Source organism: Phaethon lepturus, unplaced genomic scaffold, assembly GCF_000687285.1.
Source record: "Phaethon lepturus isolate BGI_N335 unplaced genomic scaffold, ASM68728v1 scaffold34834, whole genome shotgun sequence".
NCBI classification, from domain to species: Eukaryota; Metazoa; Chordata; class Aves; order Phaethontiformes; family Phaethontidae; genus Phaethon; species Phaethon lepturus.
Window position 1 is genome coordinate 1 of NW_010536109.1, and position 16674 is coordinate 16674.

General features: G+C 46.9%; 2 protein-coding genes across 2 annotated transcripts in view; one reads left to right on the forward strand and one right to left on the reverse strand.

Annotated features, from left to right (window-relative positions):
• Window positions 1-8: 8 nt before the first annotated feature.
• On the forward strand, window positions 9-5132 carry LOC104620003 (derlin-2-like). Its single transcript, XM_010286069.1, has 7 exons — window positions 9-115; window positions 264-329; window positions 998-1071; window positions 1563-1656; window positions 3154-3349; window positions 3853-3943; window positions 4501-5132. Exons 1-7 carry the CDS (start codon window positions 23-25, stop codon window positions 4613-4615), a joined length of 729 nt encoding a protein of 242 aa, XP_010284371.1. The 5' UTR covers window positions 9-22; the 3' UTR covers window positions 4616-5132.
• A 2547-nt stretch (window positions 5133-7679) lies between these two features.
• Window positions 7680-16674, reverse strand: part of SMARCB1 (SWI/SNF related, matrix associated, actin dependent regulator of chromatin, subfamily b, member 1) — a 9802-nt gene continuing 807 nt past the window's right edge. Inside the window, exons 2-9 of the mRNA XM_010286070.1 lie at window positions 16633-16662; window positions 15206-15335; window positions 14476-14613; window positions 13675-13802; window positions 12944-13110; window positions 12307-12497; window positions 9002-9133; window positions 7680-8049 (exon numbers count right to left, since the gene is read on the reverse strand). Of these exons, the coding sequence (XP_010284372.1) occupies window positions 8010-8049; window positions 9002-9133; window positions 12307-12497; window positions 12944-13110; window positions 13675-13802; window positions 14476-14613; window positions 15206-15335; window positions 16633-16662 (956 nt within the window). The 3' untranslated portion in view covers window positions 7680-8009. The remainder of the gene's footprint in view (window positions 8050-9001; window positions 9134-12306; window positions 12498-12943; window positions 13111-13674; window positions 13803-14475; window positions 14614-15205; window positions 15336-16632; window positions 16663-16674) is intronic.

Below are 16674 nucleotides of genomic sequence, written 5' to 3' on the forward strand. Positions count from 1 at the left end.
CTGGGCGCTGTCGCTGTGCACCATGGCCTACCAGGGCTTCGCGCAGGAGTACCTGGGCATGCCGGCCGTGACGCGGGCCTACACCACCGCCTGCGTGCTCACCACCGCTGCCGTGGTGAGGGTGTGCGGGGTCCCTGCGGGGGGAGGCTCTGGTGGGGAGGCCAGGGTCACTGAGGGGGTGCTGTGGTGGGGGAGCCAGGGGGCTGGATGAGGGCAGTGGGTGCCTCGCAGTGGGTGGCAGCTGCTCTGCCTGTCTCTCACAGCAGCTGGAGTTCATCACCCCCTTCCAGCTGTACTTCAACCCTGACCTCATCTTCAGGAAGTTCCAGGTGAGGCCTTGCCTGGGCTTTGGGGCCCCTCTTGCCCCTTCCCAGCGAGGGGTGGGTGTGACAGGCTGGGCCCTGGGCATCCAACTCACCAGGGTGGTCAGGGAGTGTGATGTGATCCCAAGGGGTTTCTTTCCCCCACTACTCCAACCTTCTCTTGATAGGCAAGAGCTGGGTCACCAACATGATGTCCTCTCTTGTCCCAGATGCTTATCTGCCTCTCTGTCTAGAGAGAACTTCTTCCAGCCTTTCCCTGCCATACACCATCTTGGCATTTCTTTTCTTCCTTCATTCAAAACCTGTCGCTGCCTTTCTGTGTCACTGAGGTGTTTGGCCAGCTGATGTCAGGCAGGGTGGGAACACTTTACTGTAAAGAGGCATGAACAGTGATTGACTTTGACTCCGGGTGCTGAATTGTGGCTGTTTGTCCCTTCCAGAAAAGTAGAGATATCTTCTTTCCCACACCTGGAAGGGCAAGATACTGTGATGTAGGCAATGGAGGGAGGTCCCACATGAAAGTGGTGCAGCTGTCTGGTGTCCTGGGGTAGTTCTGAGTGGATGGGTGCATGACTGAGTATCCCCAATGGATAAGGTGGTGGACTGCTGTACATGTGATGGGGACAGACCTGTCTGTCCACCTCCTTTTCTTTCTCCTCTCTCTTTTCTTTCAGATATGGAGGCTGATCACCAACTTCCTCTTTTTTGGGCCCCTGGGATTCAGTTTCTTTTTCAACATGATATTTCTGTATCCTTTGGTCTCAGTGAAGCTCTCTGTTACCTTTTTGGCTTAGACACGATTCCGCCCATCCATCTTCCTCCCCAGGCTGACTTGTCTTGGCATGAGTCTAAGGCTGTGGATTCTTCCCTTGGCTCTTTTGGTCTGAATTGAGGCCATTCCCCTGACAACTGTGACCACCTTCTGCACCTCCATTTCTGCTTGCCGCAGGGCAGCCCCTGCCAAAAGGCTGAAGAAGCTGGCAGTGCTGCTGCAGCTCATGCTGGAGAGCAGTGCCTGTTCCTGGGGTGAGCTCTGGCTGGAGAGCAGCAGATGCCTCTTTCTTTCCCTGGGGGCAGTGGTATGAGGTGAAGTTTGCACTGTGCTGCTCTGGGGCTTGGACACCTGTGGTGAAATAGCTTGCAGATGGCTTATTCCCTGTAAAGTCATGCTGTGGGGACACAGGGTGGCCAGCTGTTAATTTCCTATACTGCAACCCCTCCCTTCTCTCCTGCTCCCAGGTACAGGTACTGCCGCATGCTAGAAGAAGGCTCCTTCCGTGGAAGGACAGCTGATTTTGTCTTCATGTTCCTCTTTGGAGGGTTTCTCATGACAGTATCCTTTTGAGTTGGTTGAGGCTCTTTAGTGTCTTCTCAGATGCTGTGGATAGTGTGGGATTTGTCTACTAGCTCTTTGTATTTCAGCTGTATTGTGTGGTCTGTAGCAGATACCTGCCAGCTGACCAGGACAGCTGGCTTGTGAACCTTCTTGGTGGCATGGGACGGAGAGCCTTGTTGTGCCCCAGGCCTGCCAGACTCATGCCCTGAGGCTTGGGAGAGCTCTGCTGAGCGTGTGGTGGAGGGGCAACTTCTGGCTGTATGGCACAGCTCGTGCTCCTCGTCTTGCCTACTGTTGTCTCATGGCCTGTGCCTCACTCAGAATGCTTAAACAGAAGTAAAATACAGGAAAAGCTGCCTGTACTTGCGTTGGTGTCTGCATAAGTGCTGATGTACCTGGCAAGAGGATGGGCTGCCTGATCCCAGAAGAGGACTTGTGCCAGAGTGCTCAGGAAGCTCAGCCTGAAAGGAAGCCCCTTGTTATGCTCTGTGAGAAACTGTCCAGCTGTGGCAAGGCAACTGTGTCTGAGCTCTGCTGGGTGGAGTACACTGCAGCGCTGCTATGACTGGCAGGACGCTGGCTCAGAAAACTGAGCTGCAGCTGAAGGGAAGAACACAGAGCCATAAGGACAAGGAATAGGGTGCCCACATGCTGTCTGCTGTCAGCACATCAGGCAGCGTGAGCCTAGCTCTCTGTCCTTACAACCTGTCAGTGGCTGGAGATGCCATCACACATCTTAAGTCCTTCTATTGTAGGACAGAATAGTCTGATGGGGAGAAATCTCTCCCTCCCAAGCGTAAACCCTTTTCTGAATGTCAAGCTGTTGTCTTATGCAGATGGCTCAGAGCGCTGCTTTCCCCACAGAGCTCTGCATGAAGCTGTGTGAACTCTCATGGCTGTCAGCCATCCTCAGGTGTTTGCTTAATCAGTGTCTAGGTGCCCGCAGTAGCCATGTGCTTGGCTGTAGGTACATTTGGAGTCCAACTACAACAAGGGCAGGGAATTTTTTGCCTCTGGCTGTCTCCTTGCATTCTGGAGAAGAGGGCTGTAAATTGCAAGATGTCTCACTGCTGAAATTCTTCTGTAGAAGGCAGATAGTGGATGTGGGCTTCTTGTTAATGTGTGCCATGTGTCCTGAATGTTGTAAGAATGTGAAGGCCCTTCTCTGAAGGTCACTTTTGGTGGTTGTTTTGTAGAGGTGACTATGTGAGCTCCCTGGTCTCTTGTAGGGAGGCTGTAGAGAGCAGCCTAAGGAGCGAGCCATCCACATATGCTACTCCAGACCCTCTTGTTCTGGGGTGGCAGGGAGGGAAATGTAGTGTGCAGGGAGGGTGGTCAGTACATCTCAGCCATCCCAGGAAAGGTTTGGTGGCATGGGCAGTATCTTGCATGCTGTGATCAGCTGCCTGTAGTTCTAGGTTTCCTAGTCACACTGTGCTGCCTGGAGGTGGTGTCCAGGGTGGGTAGGTTTTTCCTTGACTCGGTAGTTTCTAGCTATTTGGACTCTTTGCCAGCCTGTTCTTCCTAGGCCAGGCTTTCACCATCATGCTGGTGTATGTGTGGAGTCGCAGGAACCCTTATATCCGCATGAACTTCTTTGGGCTTCTTAATTTCCAGGCCCCCTTCTTGCCCTGGGTCCTGATGGGATTTTCTCTGCTCCTGGGCAACTCCATCATCATTGACTTACTGGGTAAGTCAAAGCTGGCGGGTGCTGGGAACAAGGGCACTTTGCAGCCACAGCACGCTCTGTTTTCATAGTTGCTACTTGGGCACTAGCACTGTCTCTTAGTTTCATCTTGCTTAAGATGGTGGGTTTCTTAAAGTGAGCTGGCTGAGGTTGCTGGGTGGCCAGCCTTGTGTCTGGGCTCTTGCTTGTGACCTGCATTTTGCTGTGTATTCCCCAGGGGCAGAAGTTAGGTATGGTGAGCTCTGCCTGACACTGGTGCTGTGTCTGGTCTCCTGGGTGCCTGGTGCTGCCTTCAGGCTGACAGGCTCCCTGTCTGCTTGTGTGCTGATCACAGCAAACAGGCTGGCCTGCTGGCACTGCAGCACAGGTGTCTCTGGTGGGGGCTGGGGTGTGGGTACATAGCTGAGGGATGCTTGGAGCTTCAGCCTGCTTAAGCTCCCAGAAGCTCTGGTTCAGCTGGCAAAGGAGTCACAGCTAGGCCTGACCTTGGTGACGTCTCTCCCCAGGGATTGCAGTGGGTCACATCTATTACTTCTTGGAAGATGTTTTCCCCAACCAGCCTGGAGGAAAGAAGTTGCTGTTAACTCCCAGCTTCCTGTAAGTAAAGTTGATTCTTTCTGGGCTTTGCTGTGTTGCTTCCCAACCTGTATCACTTGCACAGCAAACTGTGGTCTGACAGTGTGAGGTGACAGTAAGTGCCATCAGCATGCAATTGCGTCCTCAGTTTAACAGTATACGCCTCTGCTGCAGAAAGCACTGGCACTTTGCACACTATATACATATGTATACAGGGTCCATAAAGCAACTGCTAGTACCTTAGGCTTTGCTAGTTGAACTGGAGCATTCTTACTGCTTGTGGCAATGCTAGATGCAGGTAGGATTTTTTTATGATGTATTTCTGTAGTTTAATAAAGCAGAATATGCTCTGCTGAGGATCAAAGCTGACCTAGTGGTCAAGGAAGCAGGTGCTGTCATTGTTACACATTGAGCTGAGCAAAAGAACAGTTAGTGCTGCTGCAGTAGGTGTGTGGCTGTGGCACACAGCCAAGCCCTGTGAAGGGCTAGGACGTTTCTAGGAGGGCTGGGGGTTTTACTTATCCTCAGCTCACTCTCATAACTTGCTTGCTTGGTGGGATGGGCATGTCCCTTGCCAGGAAGATGGTATTTGACACACCTGAGGAGGATCCCAACTATAACCCTCTCCCTGAGGATCGTCCAGAAAACCAGCCTAGAGACCAAGACCAGAACCAGCAGCAGTATCCACAGTAATACAGAGGACTTCTCCACATGGCCAGATTCCTCTCTTCCGGCTGGACTTAGCTGTGGCCCAGAGATCCTGCTGGAATAACACCAGTTGCCATTCTGATGTGTAGTGTTTCGCTGTTTGTATGGGTAACCCATCTTCCCCTTGTACCAAGTGGTTCCACAGAGCTTTGCACATAAGAACTGGTGAATGCTTATGGATGCATTCTAGGGACAGGGGCTGGAAGTTGTGATGGCTCCTCAGTTACCCAGTGGGGAATAAGTATCAAATGGGGTGTTAAACCAGTTACTCCTCTTGCTGTTAATGACTTGCTGTGTGCCAGGTCACTTTTGCCTTCTGTACAAAGACTAATGCTCCTGGCTCTCACTGTTGTGAGACCTCTTTGTGGGCTTTCAGTGAAGTAGTGCTCCCTACTCTACCATGATAGAATGCAGTTCAGCCTCTTCCTTTCCTCTAAGTCCCCCACCCCCTTTTTTGGTTGTTGTTTCCAAAGAGTCTTCACATTAAAGTCTTTATTTTTCAGTTGTGTGTCCATTTCTGCAAGGGGCAGAGGCAGTAACTTGCTAGTATCATCAGGACTTTGAACTGCCAGGCTGCTTGCTTGGGCTTTTTTTTTGGTGGGCAAAGCGAAGTTCAGGCTAGCTGGAAGATGCCCTTCCCCTCTTCTGTCAGCAGGACTGCAGAGCATGAGAAGGGGGGTGTGTGTGTGTGTGTGTGTGTCTAGTTGGAGAAAGAAATGCCTGGGAAAGGACAGGGAACAGAGCTGGACACTTGATGCAGGCAGTGACTGGAAGTAATGCTTGACACTAGTAATAAAGGCTGTCTGCGCATGCAGTGCAGTTCCACTAGTGTTGAATTTTTTAGCTCTGAAACATGTGAATTTCAGAGGAAAACTAAACAAGCTAGTCCCTGCCATGAACAGCTGTACTAAATGGGTTTGATCATTCTTGCTAGTACACCTGTGGTTACACCAGACCTCAAAGCCTTTGGAGTAAATGTGCAAACATAGTATCTTAGGACAGCTCATTTGGTCATGTCTGCTCAGCTAGACAAGCTTGTGAACCACCACTAAAACTACCAAGAGATGTGTTTTAATTAAGAATCCAATTAAGAATGATACAGAAACCTTGTGGCAAAGCCCCCCATTCCCACCCTGTTTGTGGGCTTCCTGTGAAAATGCCTTTTTTTATGAAAAATCAGACTTCATTTGAACAAGCTATTTTGCTGCACTTATGTTTTGCTCTAGGAAGAGGATGAAAGACCTGTACAGATGGTAATCTTGTTTTGGGATGTTTTGGGAGACACAGCAGTATTAAGGGCTAAGCAGCCTGAGACTCAACAGGCACTTGCCATATGCTGTGCTCATGACCTAATAACACAGAGCTGGTGTTTCAATGCCTGGAAAGAGTTTTCCTTTAAAGTCTGCAGGCATTCTGTTTTAAATTGAGATGGGACTTTGAAATGCAAAAGCTGGGCTACGCTTTTAGCTAGGGTACTAGATAACCTAAGGAGTTGTGACTATAGAGCAAGAAAGCTGCTGCCAGCTGTTCCTAGTAGTCCTAACACATGAAGAAAGCTGGCTGAAGGTCTCATCTTTCTGTGACTTGGCTGCCTGGACTATCCTGCCTTGCCCCTGGCTGCTTGAAGGGGCAGTTCCTGTACGCTTGAGAAGCAGAGATACTTGTAAACCTCAGAAGCTGCAGTCCTTGTATGTCTATACCTTATTATGAACTTCAGGATTAGGTAACCACAAGCATCACAGGAATTAAAAAATTGCACCACAGATGCTAGTTTAAGGCTACAGCAGTGTCATGCTTGCTTTGGTCAAATTCTCTGAAGAGGCTGCTTGCAGAAGTACTTGATCATAACAAAGAGAGGCTGAAGTGTTCTCAGGAAGAGTTTTTATGTCCATGAGGCAAAATGTGTTCTACATGGGAGGCTAAGACACAGCAAGTCTTACTTGCTGAAATACCTTTCAACCTCTCTAGCCATTATTCCTTATTAGAGTACCCCTCTGGCACAGGAGCCTAGGATAAGACTGCAATAATATTACTGCTAAATTGCAAGTTTTTGGTTTCTGCAGACTAACATCTGGAAGAATTTTCCTCCCACCCAGGAATCAAAACTGGCTCTGCTATTACTCAAGTTTAAACATGATAAATTAAGGCCAGAAAGTGTTTTTTTTTGACTGTGCTAGCAGTGTGGGTGGATCAGCAAGGATTGTAAAATCTATTGGCTTTATCATAAAGGCCTGAACATAACTGTGGGGCTGCCAGCAAAATCTGCCCTGCTTGTACCACTTGTCAGTTCTGGCAGTGAACAAAGAGCTGGTGTATCCCAAGAGCAAGGTAGATTCTAATTAGTTTTTTAAGCAAGCTTGAATTTTTTTTTAATCTCAGTTCAATGGATTTTCTGTTTTTAAACTCCCCAGGGAAAGACAGGTTGTTTCTAGGGTTGCAAAATCTTGACACTGCAGTGCTAAGGGTATTTAAGACACGTACTTTGCTTTAGGTGCTCTGTGCACTGTAACTGGCAGTGATTGTGGGCTGACAATGACCACAGCAAAGCCACTCACTGAAGAGAAGCTGCAGTCTCAGTGACTGCAGGCTTCAGCTTCTGTACCAGTTCAGAGACTTTGTTTTCCAGATGCAGTCTTCACAGAAAAAACAGTTCACCACACACCAGGTTTAACATGTATTTCTGTCTGATGTCAAAGTTTGTGACTTCAGTTAAACTGTTCTATCCTTGCTCAGGGTCTACCCTAAGCCAGCTGAACACCTCACTGAGTTCATTACAAACTGCACCGTGTGGTAACAGACCAGTCCTTTACAGTTGTTTGCTTCTTAAAATTTTAAGTCTCATTCTCACTTTTCCCCTGCAGCAAAAGGTTTCAGGCTGTTTCATCTGTTCAAGTAAAGCACTTAGTTTCCACCATGCTCCAGGAAAACAATGTATGTGAGTGTTCAGCATTATACTGAAAAGCATTGATATTAGGCCAGGACTTAGTTATCAGAATAGCACAAACATGGTAAGACTCACTATTCAGTCAAACTTACTGAACTCAACCTAAGTAGTATGCATTCCTTTTATTTAAAAAGTTGTCCTAATATTGCATGTTGCACCTATACAAAAGAATCTTTACACTGTCCACACACAGGTATATAAGGGCTCCAACAGCTGCCACAGGTCTCGGCTAGACCATGTGCTATCGCAGTGTTCTTGGTACGTGGCATTTAGGTGAAGAGGGTGGGGGCAGAAGTCAGCAGTAGTGGGAACTCTTGGCAAGTGGAATGTGTGCCCCCTTCAGGGACAGAAAGACCCCTGCCAATCCTAAATCCATCTGGGGAGAGGAGTAGGGATAAAGTCTGTAGGAAGAGCACCAGTGTCACAACAGGAAGATTACCAAGCTGGAGCAGTATTGGCCAAACGCCTCATGCGCCTAGGAGAGAGGGAAAGACGTACAGTAAGTGCTGTGTTACAGTCATGTGAAGCTTTACTAAAACCAACATGTTTGAGGAGGCTGCCACAGCTCTGTGAACTCTATAGACATGTTTATTGCCTAGACAGACACTTCCTTGGTCACCTGAGCATGCCCCTCTTGGTAAAGCTAAGACACTTATTTTCAGTAACAGCTTTTAGGGCGCTTTTGCTCCTTAACTTGTATTGAACCAATTGCTACTGGAAACTATTCAGCCAGCCATAGCTGAGAAGCAAAATAATTATGAAACTGTTAATCAGCAGTAAAAAAAAATCCTGGGAAAGAACTGAGCCAGCATATTTACTGTTCCCACAATGCATCTTTTGGAGATATTCTAGCAGTTCATTTATATCTGCCAGGAGCAATTTCACCAAGTAGGAGCAAGTGCTCTCGACTGCTTGTCAAACACAGCTCAGGGGGTCTCTCTGGTGGGCAGAGCTCCTCCTGGAATCACAACAACACTCCCATGCTGGCAAACAGGTCGGCATCAGTCAGGCTGGAACTGGGAGCTTGCCCATTCCTACATCAAACAACACTTTACCTTACATAAAAGGAAGCCTTGTGGCAGGATTCTAGGTAGCATGACAGTGCATGAAACTCCAGCATTTTTGATGAATGCCTTCCTATAGAAACAAATCCCCCTTGCACAAGCAGACAGCCCAGGGAAAGGGGGGGGGGGGGGAGAGAAACTTTGCTTCAAGCAGGAGATGGTTAAAGTAGAGATTTAAATGTTTGAGGAGCAAGGTGATAACAGTTCAATATCCTGAAGCTAAAGGGGTATGAGTTTCTGTTGTGGTGTGCAAGTTTGAAAACCTGCCAGTTGGCTCTCAGCAGAGAAAGACAAACATCAAAGCTTTTAACTTCTGTCTTCAAGACAGGCCAGAAGGAGAACTGTCTGAATGAGTGGCAGCACCTTGTATTTCTGTCCTGGTCTCTGATCTTCTTCTCCATCTCGGCATCTGTGAGGGTTTCCAGAAGAGGGCACCACTGGTCAGCATCCCCCGTGTTGCGAATAGCAATTTCCACAGTCGGCAAAGGGTTCTCGCTGCATGGCAGAGCGGAAGGCAACAAAGCAACATCCATCAGTGGTCCCAGAGCACTCCTCTGGATTACCAGCCCAGATGCAAGACACATCATCATTTACAGTGTTTTGAGGATTAAGCATTCATTTTTAGCCCCACTTAGTACAGTCTAGTTCCCAAAAGTACACCAGGGGTTGACGGTTACAATCTTGAGGAGCCTGAAGTTTCTGGGAAACCAACTCCAACCATCTCCTTTCACTACCAGAGGGAGGTTTATCAAAGCAACTGTGGCTGACACAGTTGTCTCCCACAAATGCTGTGACCTAACTGGCTGACAGCATTCAAAACCAGTAAGCACAGGCAAAGTTCCTACCGGTTTACTACTGCTGGGAGCACTTTTCGCAGAGCAGCACCGAGGCAGGGACTGTTAACAGGACTCTTTGTCTAGCTTTGCTGTTCTGCAGCTCTGACTTCCTAGCTGTGGTTTGCCTAGTACTCCTCTGACAGCCCTTCTCTGGCAAAAGTCTGGCTTTCTGGGAGCCTGGTGTGATGGGACCCCGATAGTGGAACAAGCATTGTTCTCCCAATTGCCATGGAAAGGGTAGTCTTTTAGGACCTGCTGCTGCAAACCAGAGGCTGTGGCTACTCCCTGCACAAGCAATAAAACAGCAGGCTCTGTCCCAGATCACAAGATTTGCTCCTCAAGAGATCTGTCTGCCCTGACCAGCTGTATTATTACATGCACAAAAATATTTACTGCTTCACTAGCCACTTTTCAGCAAAAGTCAACAGGAACTGACCAGGAGTAGCTTCCCAAATATTGACAGTGGAGCCGGAAGCCCAGCATAAATACAGAGGAGCCTCAGAATGTAAATGTTTGCTTTGAACTCTACAAAGCAGCTCAGCCCGAGATGCACAAAGTGTGTGAGAGGAGCCCTCCAGCAGGTGTGCACACATCCGGCCCCCTCCCCAGGGACATGCCTCTGTGCACAGGATTTCAGCGCTTGTGGGCAGCCCTCTCATTCCCCCAGGAAGGAACTCAAATGCTAATTGCCATGGGAACAGACAATGTCTGCATCAGAGCTATTAATCTAGAATTACAAGTCTTCAAAGTAATGCTACAGTGAAAAATTAATCCAGAGCCTTTGGTATCTGATCGTGGGAGGATGCTTCAGTCAAATTACTTCCAATATTGCTGGCGTCCACTAAGCAACACTCAAACCCAGGACTTTCATCTTAGCCCCAGATTGCTACACATTCCAGACTAAATGCTACCTGATTTCCTATGCCTAACACCGAGCACCCACTAGAATTAAATGGGAGCTGGAAAGCCAGCCTCATGCGCATGACTTAATCGCAAGCCAACTCAGATACCACACAACATATCTATAGCACAGCATCAAAGATAAACTGAAAAAATCCTCCCTCATCTCCCAACCTCCAAAGACAGACAGCTCCCCCTCCCCTGTTATTTTTTGATCAAGGCGACAGTGCTGCTGGCAGAACGACTGAAACGCACTATCAGCTGCAGGATTCCTAGTAGAGCAAGACACTCCCTCTGCTAGGGTCCAAGCCTCTGGCAACAGTGCCACGGGCATGCCAACAGGGCAGGGAAACCCTCTCTTGTGGAAAGGGTAACTCCTCAGGCTTGTGGGTTTGATGTGTGAGAGAACCTGTGCCATCATTCAGGTCTCAAAGGCAAAACTCTGGCTATCAAGTGCTGTGTGCTGCGCCACTAGGAACACTCAGTACAGAGGTGTGAAACATGGTAGCACACCGTCCCCCTGAAAATCCCATAAGCATCAGTTACCTGTCTGCTTCCAGTCCTGCCCCTTCCATTGGGCTTTCAGGCTCTCCTTGTTTTGCACAGAGCAGGCCAGATGAAAACTGCCCTGGCTTTCATCAACTAGAAGACAGTTTCACCTCTCCCTCAGATGATTAAGAGGCACATGACGTCTCAAACCCCCAAGTCCCTTGAGATATTAAGGTTCTTTTGATACATCTAAAGCAGACCCTTTCCTTACATCAGTGGAATGACTTTGGAGCAACCACCACTCCTGTGGTTTGGGAATTCAGGAACTAACCAACCACAGAACCCAAATATCATTAATCACTGTAAGGTTTCAAAAGTACTCCTTTGCTGGAAGAGAAAAGGGAAGAGGAGGGTATGTTTGTACTATGACACAAAATGAAGGTTTAAATTAGGAAGCAGAGCAAGACTAGTGGAAGAGCAACTTGTCCAGGGCAGATCAGTGCCTGTTTTCCCACAGAACGCTGACCAGATAAGAAAACCTTCAGAGAGAGGAAGGAGCAGAGCTCATGGCAGCAGCAGCTGCCCTACAGCCTCCAGCTCCTCCTTGCTTACCCCCACAACAACTACTCACTGTCCTCTCCCTGAGGCAGGACAGGGCTGGGCATGTTTCCCTTTGCTGCCCAGGCAGGTCATCCTGCTTCCCTGAACTCACCTCTACAAAACTGGTGCCAACAGTACCATTCCCTCACCCCTGCAAATACATCATTTGCTGAACTCTCAAACTTCCTTGACCTGAGGTCAAAAAACCTCCCAGCACACATTACGGCATACTTACAGCCTGCAGACTCAGCAACATGCTGAGGATAACATCAGTACAGTAACTCACCACAGAACTCTGCACAGCACAACTGGAAACAATTATCATTAGGAGACAAGTTACAAAGTTGACTAATCAAACCTGACACTGCTGCATTCCAGCTGTGAGAACGGCCTATGATCAATCCAACGTTAACATCAGCCAGGGTAGAGCGCTACAGTTTCAATCAGTCTTAGTTCAAAATACCAAAGCTTGAGACAGTATATGGCCCAAGTCAGGCAAAGCCAATGAAACAGAAATGTATCTGGGCCTCATCATTAGCATACATTAGAAGAAGGAGACACAAGGTATTCAGTCACTGTTAATTACAACAGCCTTTCATTGTGCGGCAAAAGCTGACATTTCATCAATATTTGGTCCTGGAATGTATTACACCCAAAAGAAAAAAAAAAACAGAGTACAAGCACAAGCAATCTTAAGGAGGATAGAATGGGTGCAAGCCATAAGGACCAATTTCAAATGAAACTTTCTGCATCAGGTCAGCTGTTCTAAGATTCATTGATGTGAACACCCATGAAGTACTAACACACCCCCACACCCGTACTAGGAAGATGACAGTTCTGTACCTGAAGGCGTATGTCTTCTGATGCCAACTCAGCTGTCCCCGGATGCTGTAGGCAATAGTAGTGACAAACTCCCCACCCAGGCCAAGCTCTGAGCACAGCTTCAAGGCAAACTTCTCTGGTGAATTCTCCTTCTCTGACATGTCCCATTCAAACTGGTCTACAAGGGAGATGTTCCCTACATGGATGTTTAGCTGGAGACAAAGGAAGAAACAGCTCATTTGTTTCCATTCTCACAATAGTTTGTCCAAAGTAATTTAACTGAGGAGGCAAAAGCTGGAGAAGAGAAGCAGAGAGGTAACTCCTACTTCATTGCATCTGTAGAGTTCCTTAAGTGAATTCCTGATTCCAGTAGCATGAACATGACTCAGCTTTGCTCACCAAGGTGCAGTTATTCCAGAAAGACTCAACAATGCTTTCACTGAACTATTTCACCATCTCAGTGGCTGGCCCACAGACATTTAGTAAATCTGCCACCTTGGTTCTGTTCTCAACACAAAGAACAAAGTGCCATCTGGACACAAGACTGGAATTAAGAGCTCTTCTGCTCCAAGGGAAGCCTTTGTACTCTTACTCTCCCATAACATAACCAGAAAAACCCAAATAGTTCATGTCTCATTCTACTGCCTTTCTGTATTACCTTAATAATAACTCGTTGATCTGACTGATCTTCTAGGATACTGTCAGTTGGGTACGACTCGATCTGTTGTCGGATGGCAGAGGCAATAGCAGGGACAAAAGTCAGAGGATTCAAATCCAGATCATCACAAAGAATCTCAGAGAACATTTCTGGGGTCATTAGCTTTTCTGATACAGAACAAGAAATGAAGAGAGACTGTTAACTTTCTTAGAAATTAATGTTTGCCACTTACAGAATACACACAATTAATGTCACAGCATGTCAAAGGGAATCCCAAATGCATCAAAAAAGGGTGTTTTGTATCAGGGTTGTAAGGATGTGCACACTGACACAGGAACTTACAGCCTTCTTTACTTGCTCCATACAACAGACAACATAGCTATGGTCTCATCATCCACATACGTAAAGGAGCCACACACATGAACTGTTTTGTATTGAAGGCACCTCAGCTAACAGAATAGTCTCAGACTGCTGAGCTGATGAACTGGGCGAGAACATGCCAGTTAAACTCTTCAGATTACATGTGTCCTGGTATGACTACAATCCATGGAAGTGGCAGAGCATTTGCTAAGAGACATGAAAGCGGAATACAATCCAAAGTGGGAAAGCTTTTTTAAAGCTCTGTGTATATAAGGGCAGGGACATGCACACTCATGCTTGTTTGCTCTTCATATTCAGTGATGGATACAACTACCTCTCTCCACCCTCAGGAAACTCTCCTTCCTACATACCATTCATGTTCCACGTAAACGCATCTCTGAGTTTCTGCCCATCAATTTCCATATCAAGCCTGATTGGAACAAGAACCTCCGGCTGGGATGCATTCTCATGGATCACTGCTGGGTCATGGTCATCAAAGCTAACAAAGAGCAACAACACGGTCTATGCAACTAGCATGACACATCTGGCATCCACAGACTGAAGGCAACCTTTGCTGGAAGCAATCCCCACACTCCAACTCCCCAATCAGTCTTTAGACAGAATCCTCAATGCAAGCTCACAGGGCTATGGCAACCAATACCAGTTTATCACCTTTTAGTGCATCTATCGTAATACATTCCTGCAAATAAAACAAGGAGGCTTTCCAGGATTACATTTTATCTTTGTTTCCCCAACTTTTATAATGGAAAATAAAAGTTAGTCATAAGCCACAGCAGCATTTTCCGTTGAATAAATTACAAAGTTACTGGAGTATGTCAGTGGGAGGAAGCCTGTCCTTCACAGACAGGGTTTGCAGGCTCCTCAAATGACAAATGCTCAGCAAATCAGCAGAAAGTAGAAGGAACTCATCAGGAAAGGAATGAACTGTTTTCCTGACAAAAGGAAAGCCTCCTCTCTGAGCCATGGCTGGCTGCTCTAACGAAGAGCCTGAAGACATACAGTTTAACTAAGAACCTCCAAATTAGCAACCTGTACGTCTTCTGTCAGTTCCAGATGAATCACAACATTCTAATAACACATCAGCACCATCCCCTGGCATCGTGTCATTTTGGTAACTGTTTCCACTTTTCGGAAGCAGGAAGCTGTCATACCACAGAGGGAACGTCCTCTTCTTATCTCTGCCCATGCGATTTCGGTTAATCGTTGTTGAGCATGGCACTGCATCCAGGTGATGAGAGCTGTTGGGCAGGGTCGGCACCCACTGGTTGTTCCTCTTTGCCTTCTGTTCTCTGAAGAAGGAGACTGTACGTTAAACTTCAGACCCTGAGCACCACTGCTACTACTTAAGGGATGGTGTAATTTTAAACTTTAAGTCCTCTTATGAGGTCCTGCTATTTTATTCTGGAACCCTCACCAATATTGTTCCACTAAGAACTCATGTTCCACACTAGCCTCTAGGAAGCCCATTCTCCAGCGCACATTACTCATCAGATATGAATCCAGGTGCACTTAAATACTAGGTTCATATTTGGATTTTCTGTCTATACAAAAGGACTGCTAAGAAATGAGAGGTCTCCAGAAGGCAGTACGTGCAAAGAGTGTGTTCTGCAGAACATCTGTTACAGATGGAATGCACTAATTGCAAAAAGAGCTGCATCATCAAACACTTATGTTTTTCTTCCTGTTGCATGTGGGCAGTAACCCAATCCTTACACTCTAGAGATCTTCATTTGCCCAACACTGCAAACATCTGTTAGCACAGACTGGTGAGCACCCCCCTGCACAATGGCCTGGGTTTATGCAATTTCTTGTGCTTCCTGCCCAAGCCGACATCTTCCAAGCAGCTCCATTCTGATCTTGGCCCTCACCGACGCTGGTTACCTGAGGTAGGTAGGAGGTTCTGTGCTGATAGACACTGCCTTATACTTCTCATCATTTCCATCCAAGATCTCTTCCACTTCAGAGGCCTTTAACAGCGTCACGCTAGTGGCTAATGTTGTATAGCCATGATCTATCACCAGGAAAGATGCCAATAATTAACATGGAAAAGTACTATGTGGCAATGTAGCATTAATAGGCTGCATAGCAAAAAGCCCTCCCTGACACTGCAGGAGGGACTAAAATGGGTTACCAAGTGGTACGAGTATGAGCCTGAAAAGTCCCTTGGGCTTCATTTACCTTCTTGTAGGCATTTAGTTTTTGAGAAAGGTTTTGACGTGGCATTTTGTACACATGGGATAAATGGAGATGAAAACACTTTCCATTGTCATTTCTGAGTTGCCTGGAGCCCCCACGCTCCCTCACACACCAGGATGCTCTGCTGCTGGGGTAGATTACTTGCAGCGGAGTGACCAGAAGCCCAGCCACATTGCTTGGCACTAAAGAAATATAATCAAGTTTTGGCATCCATCTAAACAGCAATGGAAGCAGGGGTGGAATGTCTTAGTTAATACATGGCAATCTCCACCACAAACCCTAGAGAAGAAATACAATTCAAAAGACAAAAGCAGTATGACACCTTGGAATGGATGCATAGTAATAGAGCCAAGATTTGCAAAAGGCATCAGTATCTCTTTACCTTGCATAAGTATCCTGTTCATACCCTATTAGAAACATCTTTCATTTGGACTAAGAGTCAAGATACAGGGAAGGTTAGGCTTACATAAGCTTCCCTCAGGTACTACCACTGAATTAACCTTGTTCTTCCAGGGTGCAACTTACTTACAGACTCCAGTCATTTCTGTTCTGAAATTTACTTAAGGTGGAAAGGAACACTACAACAACAACATTTCAGAAAAAGTCCTTAAATCCTCATAATTATCAGAAAAAATTTAAATCTAATGTGCTTTTTACTTAAGGAGAGGAAGAGAATAACAATTCTTTCCTATCCTGAGTTGCCCTTTGCAATCACATCGTTTAGCTCTGTACACCTACATCTGCCAAAATGATGTAAAATCTCTTCCACAGCCTTCTGGGACGAAAAGCCCAGAAAACAATTAATCCTCAGTGGACTTAAAGGTTGGAAATAGAGAGGCAATGATCAATAGAAAAGCTGGTAAGACTTGGAAAAGGGGGAGAAACCTTAGGACAGCTCTTGCTGAATTACAGAGACCATCTGCATTTGAGAGTCCTGCCACAGTTCTGAGAAAGAGGAGTTAAGCATGTGATCAGGATGCACAATTAGGGCAACCCCAGGGAGAGATCAGAGGAAGAGGATCAGACATTAATATATATTGTAATAGCATCAAAGGTCACAGTGGAGATTCTTCCTCTAGCACAGCTAAGAATAACACACAGATCAGACTTACATCTTCTGGGACTGTGAGACCGCTGATTTTCTGTTGGGGGGG

Excerpts from the sequence above, each read along its gene's own strand:
- LOC104620003 (XM_010286069.1), top strand. The coding sequence starts at position 23 with ATGGCCTACCAGGGCTTCGCGCAGGAGTACCTGGGCATGCCGGCCGTG. Across the intron at positions 330-997 it reads TCATCTTCAGGAAGTTCCAG|ATATGGAGGCTGATCACCAA; the intron begins GTGAGGCCTTGC and ends CTTTTCTTTCAG. Across the intron at positions 1,657-3,153 it reads TTGGAGGGTTTCTCATGACA|CTATTTGGACTCTTTGCCAG; the intron begins GTATCCTTTTGA and ends GGTAGTTTCTAG.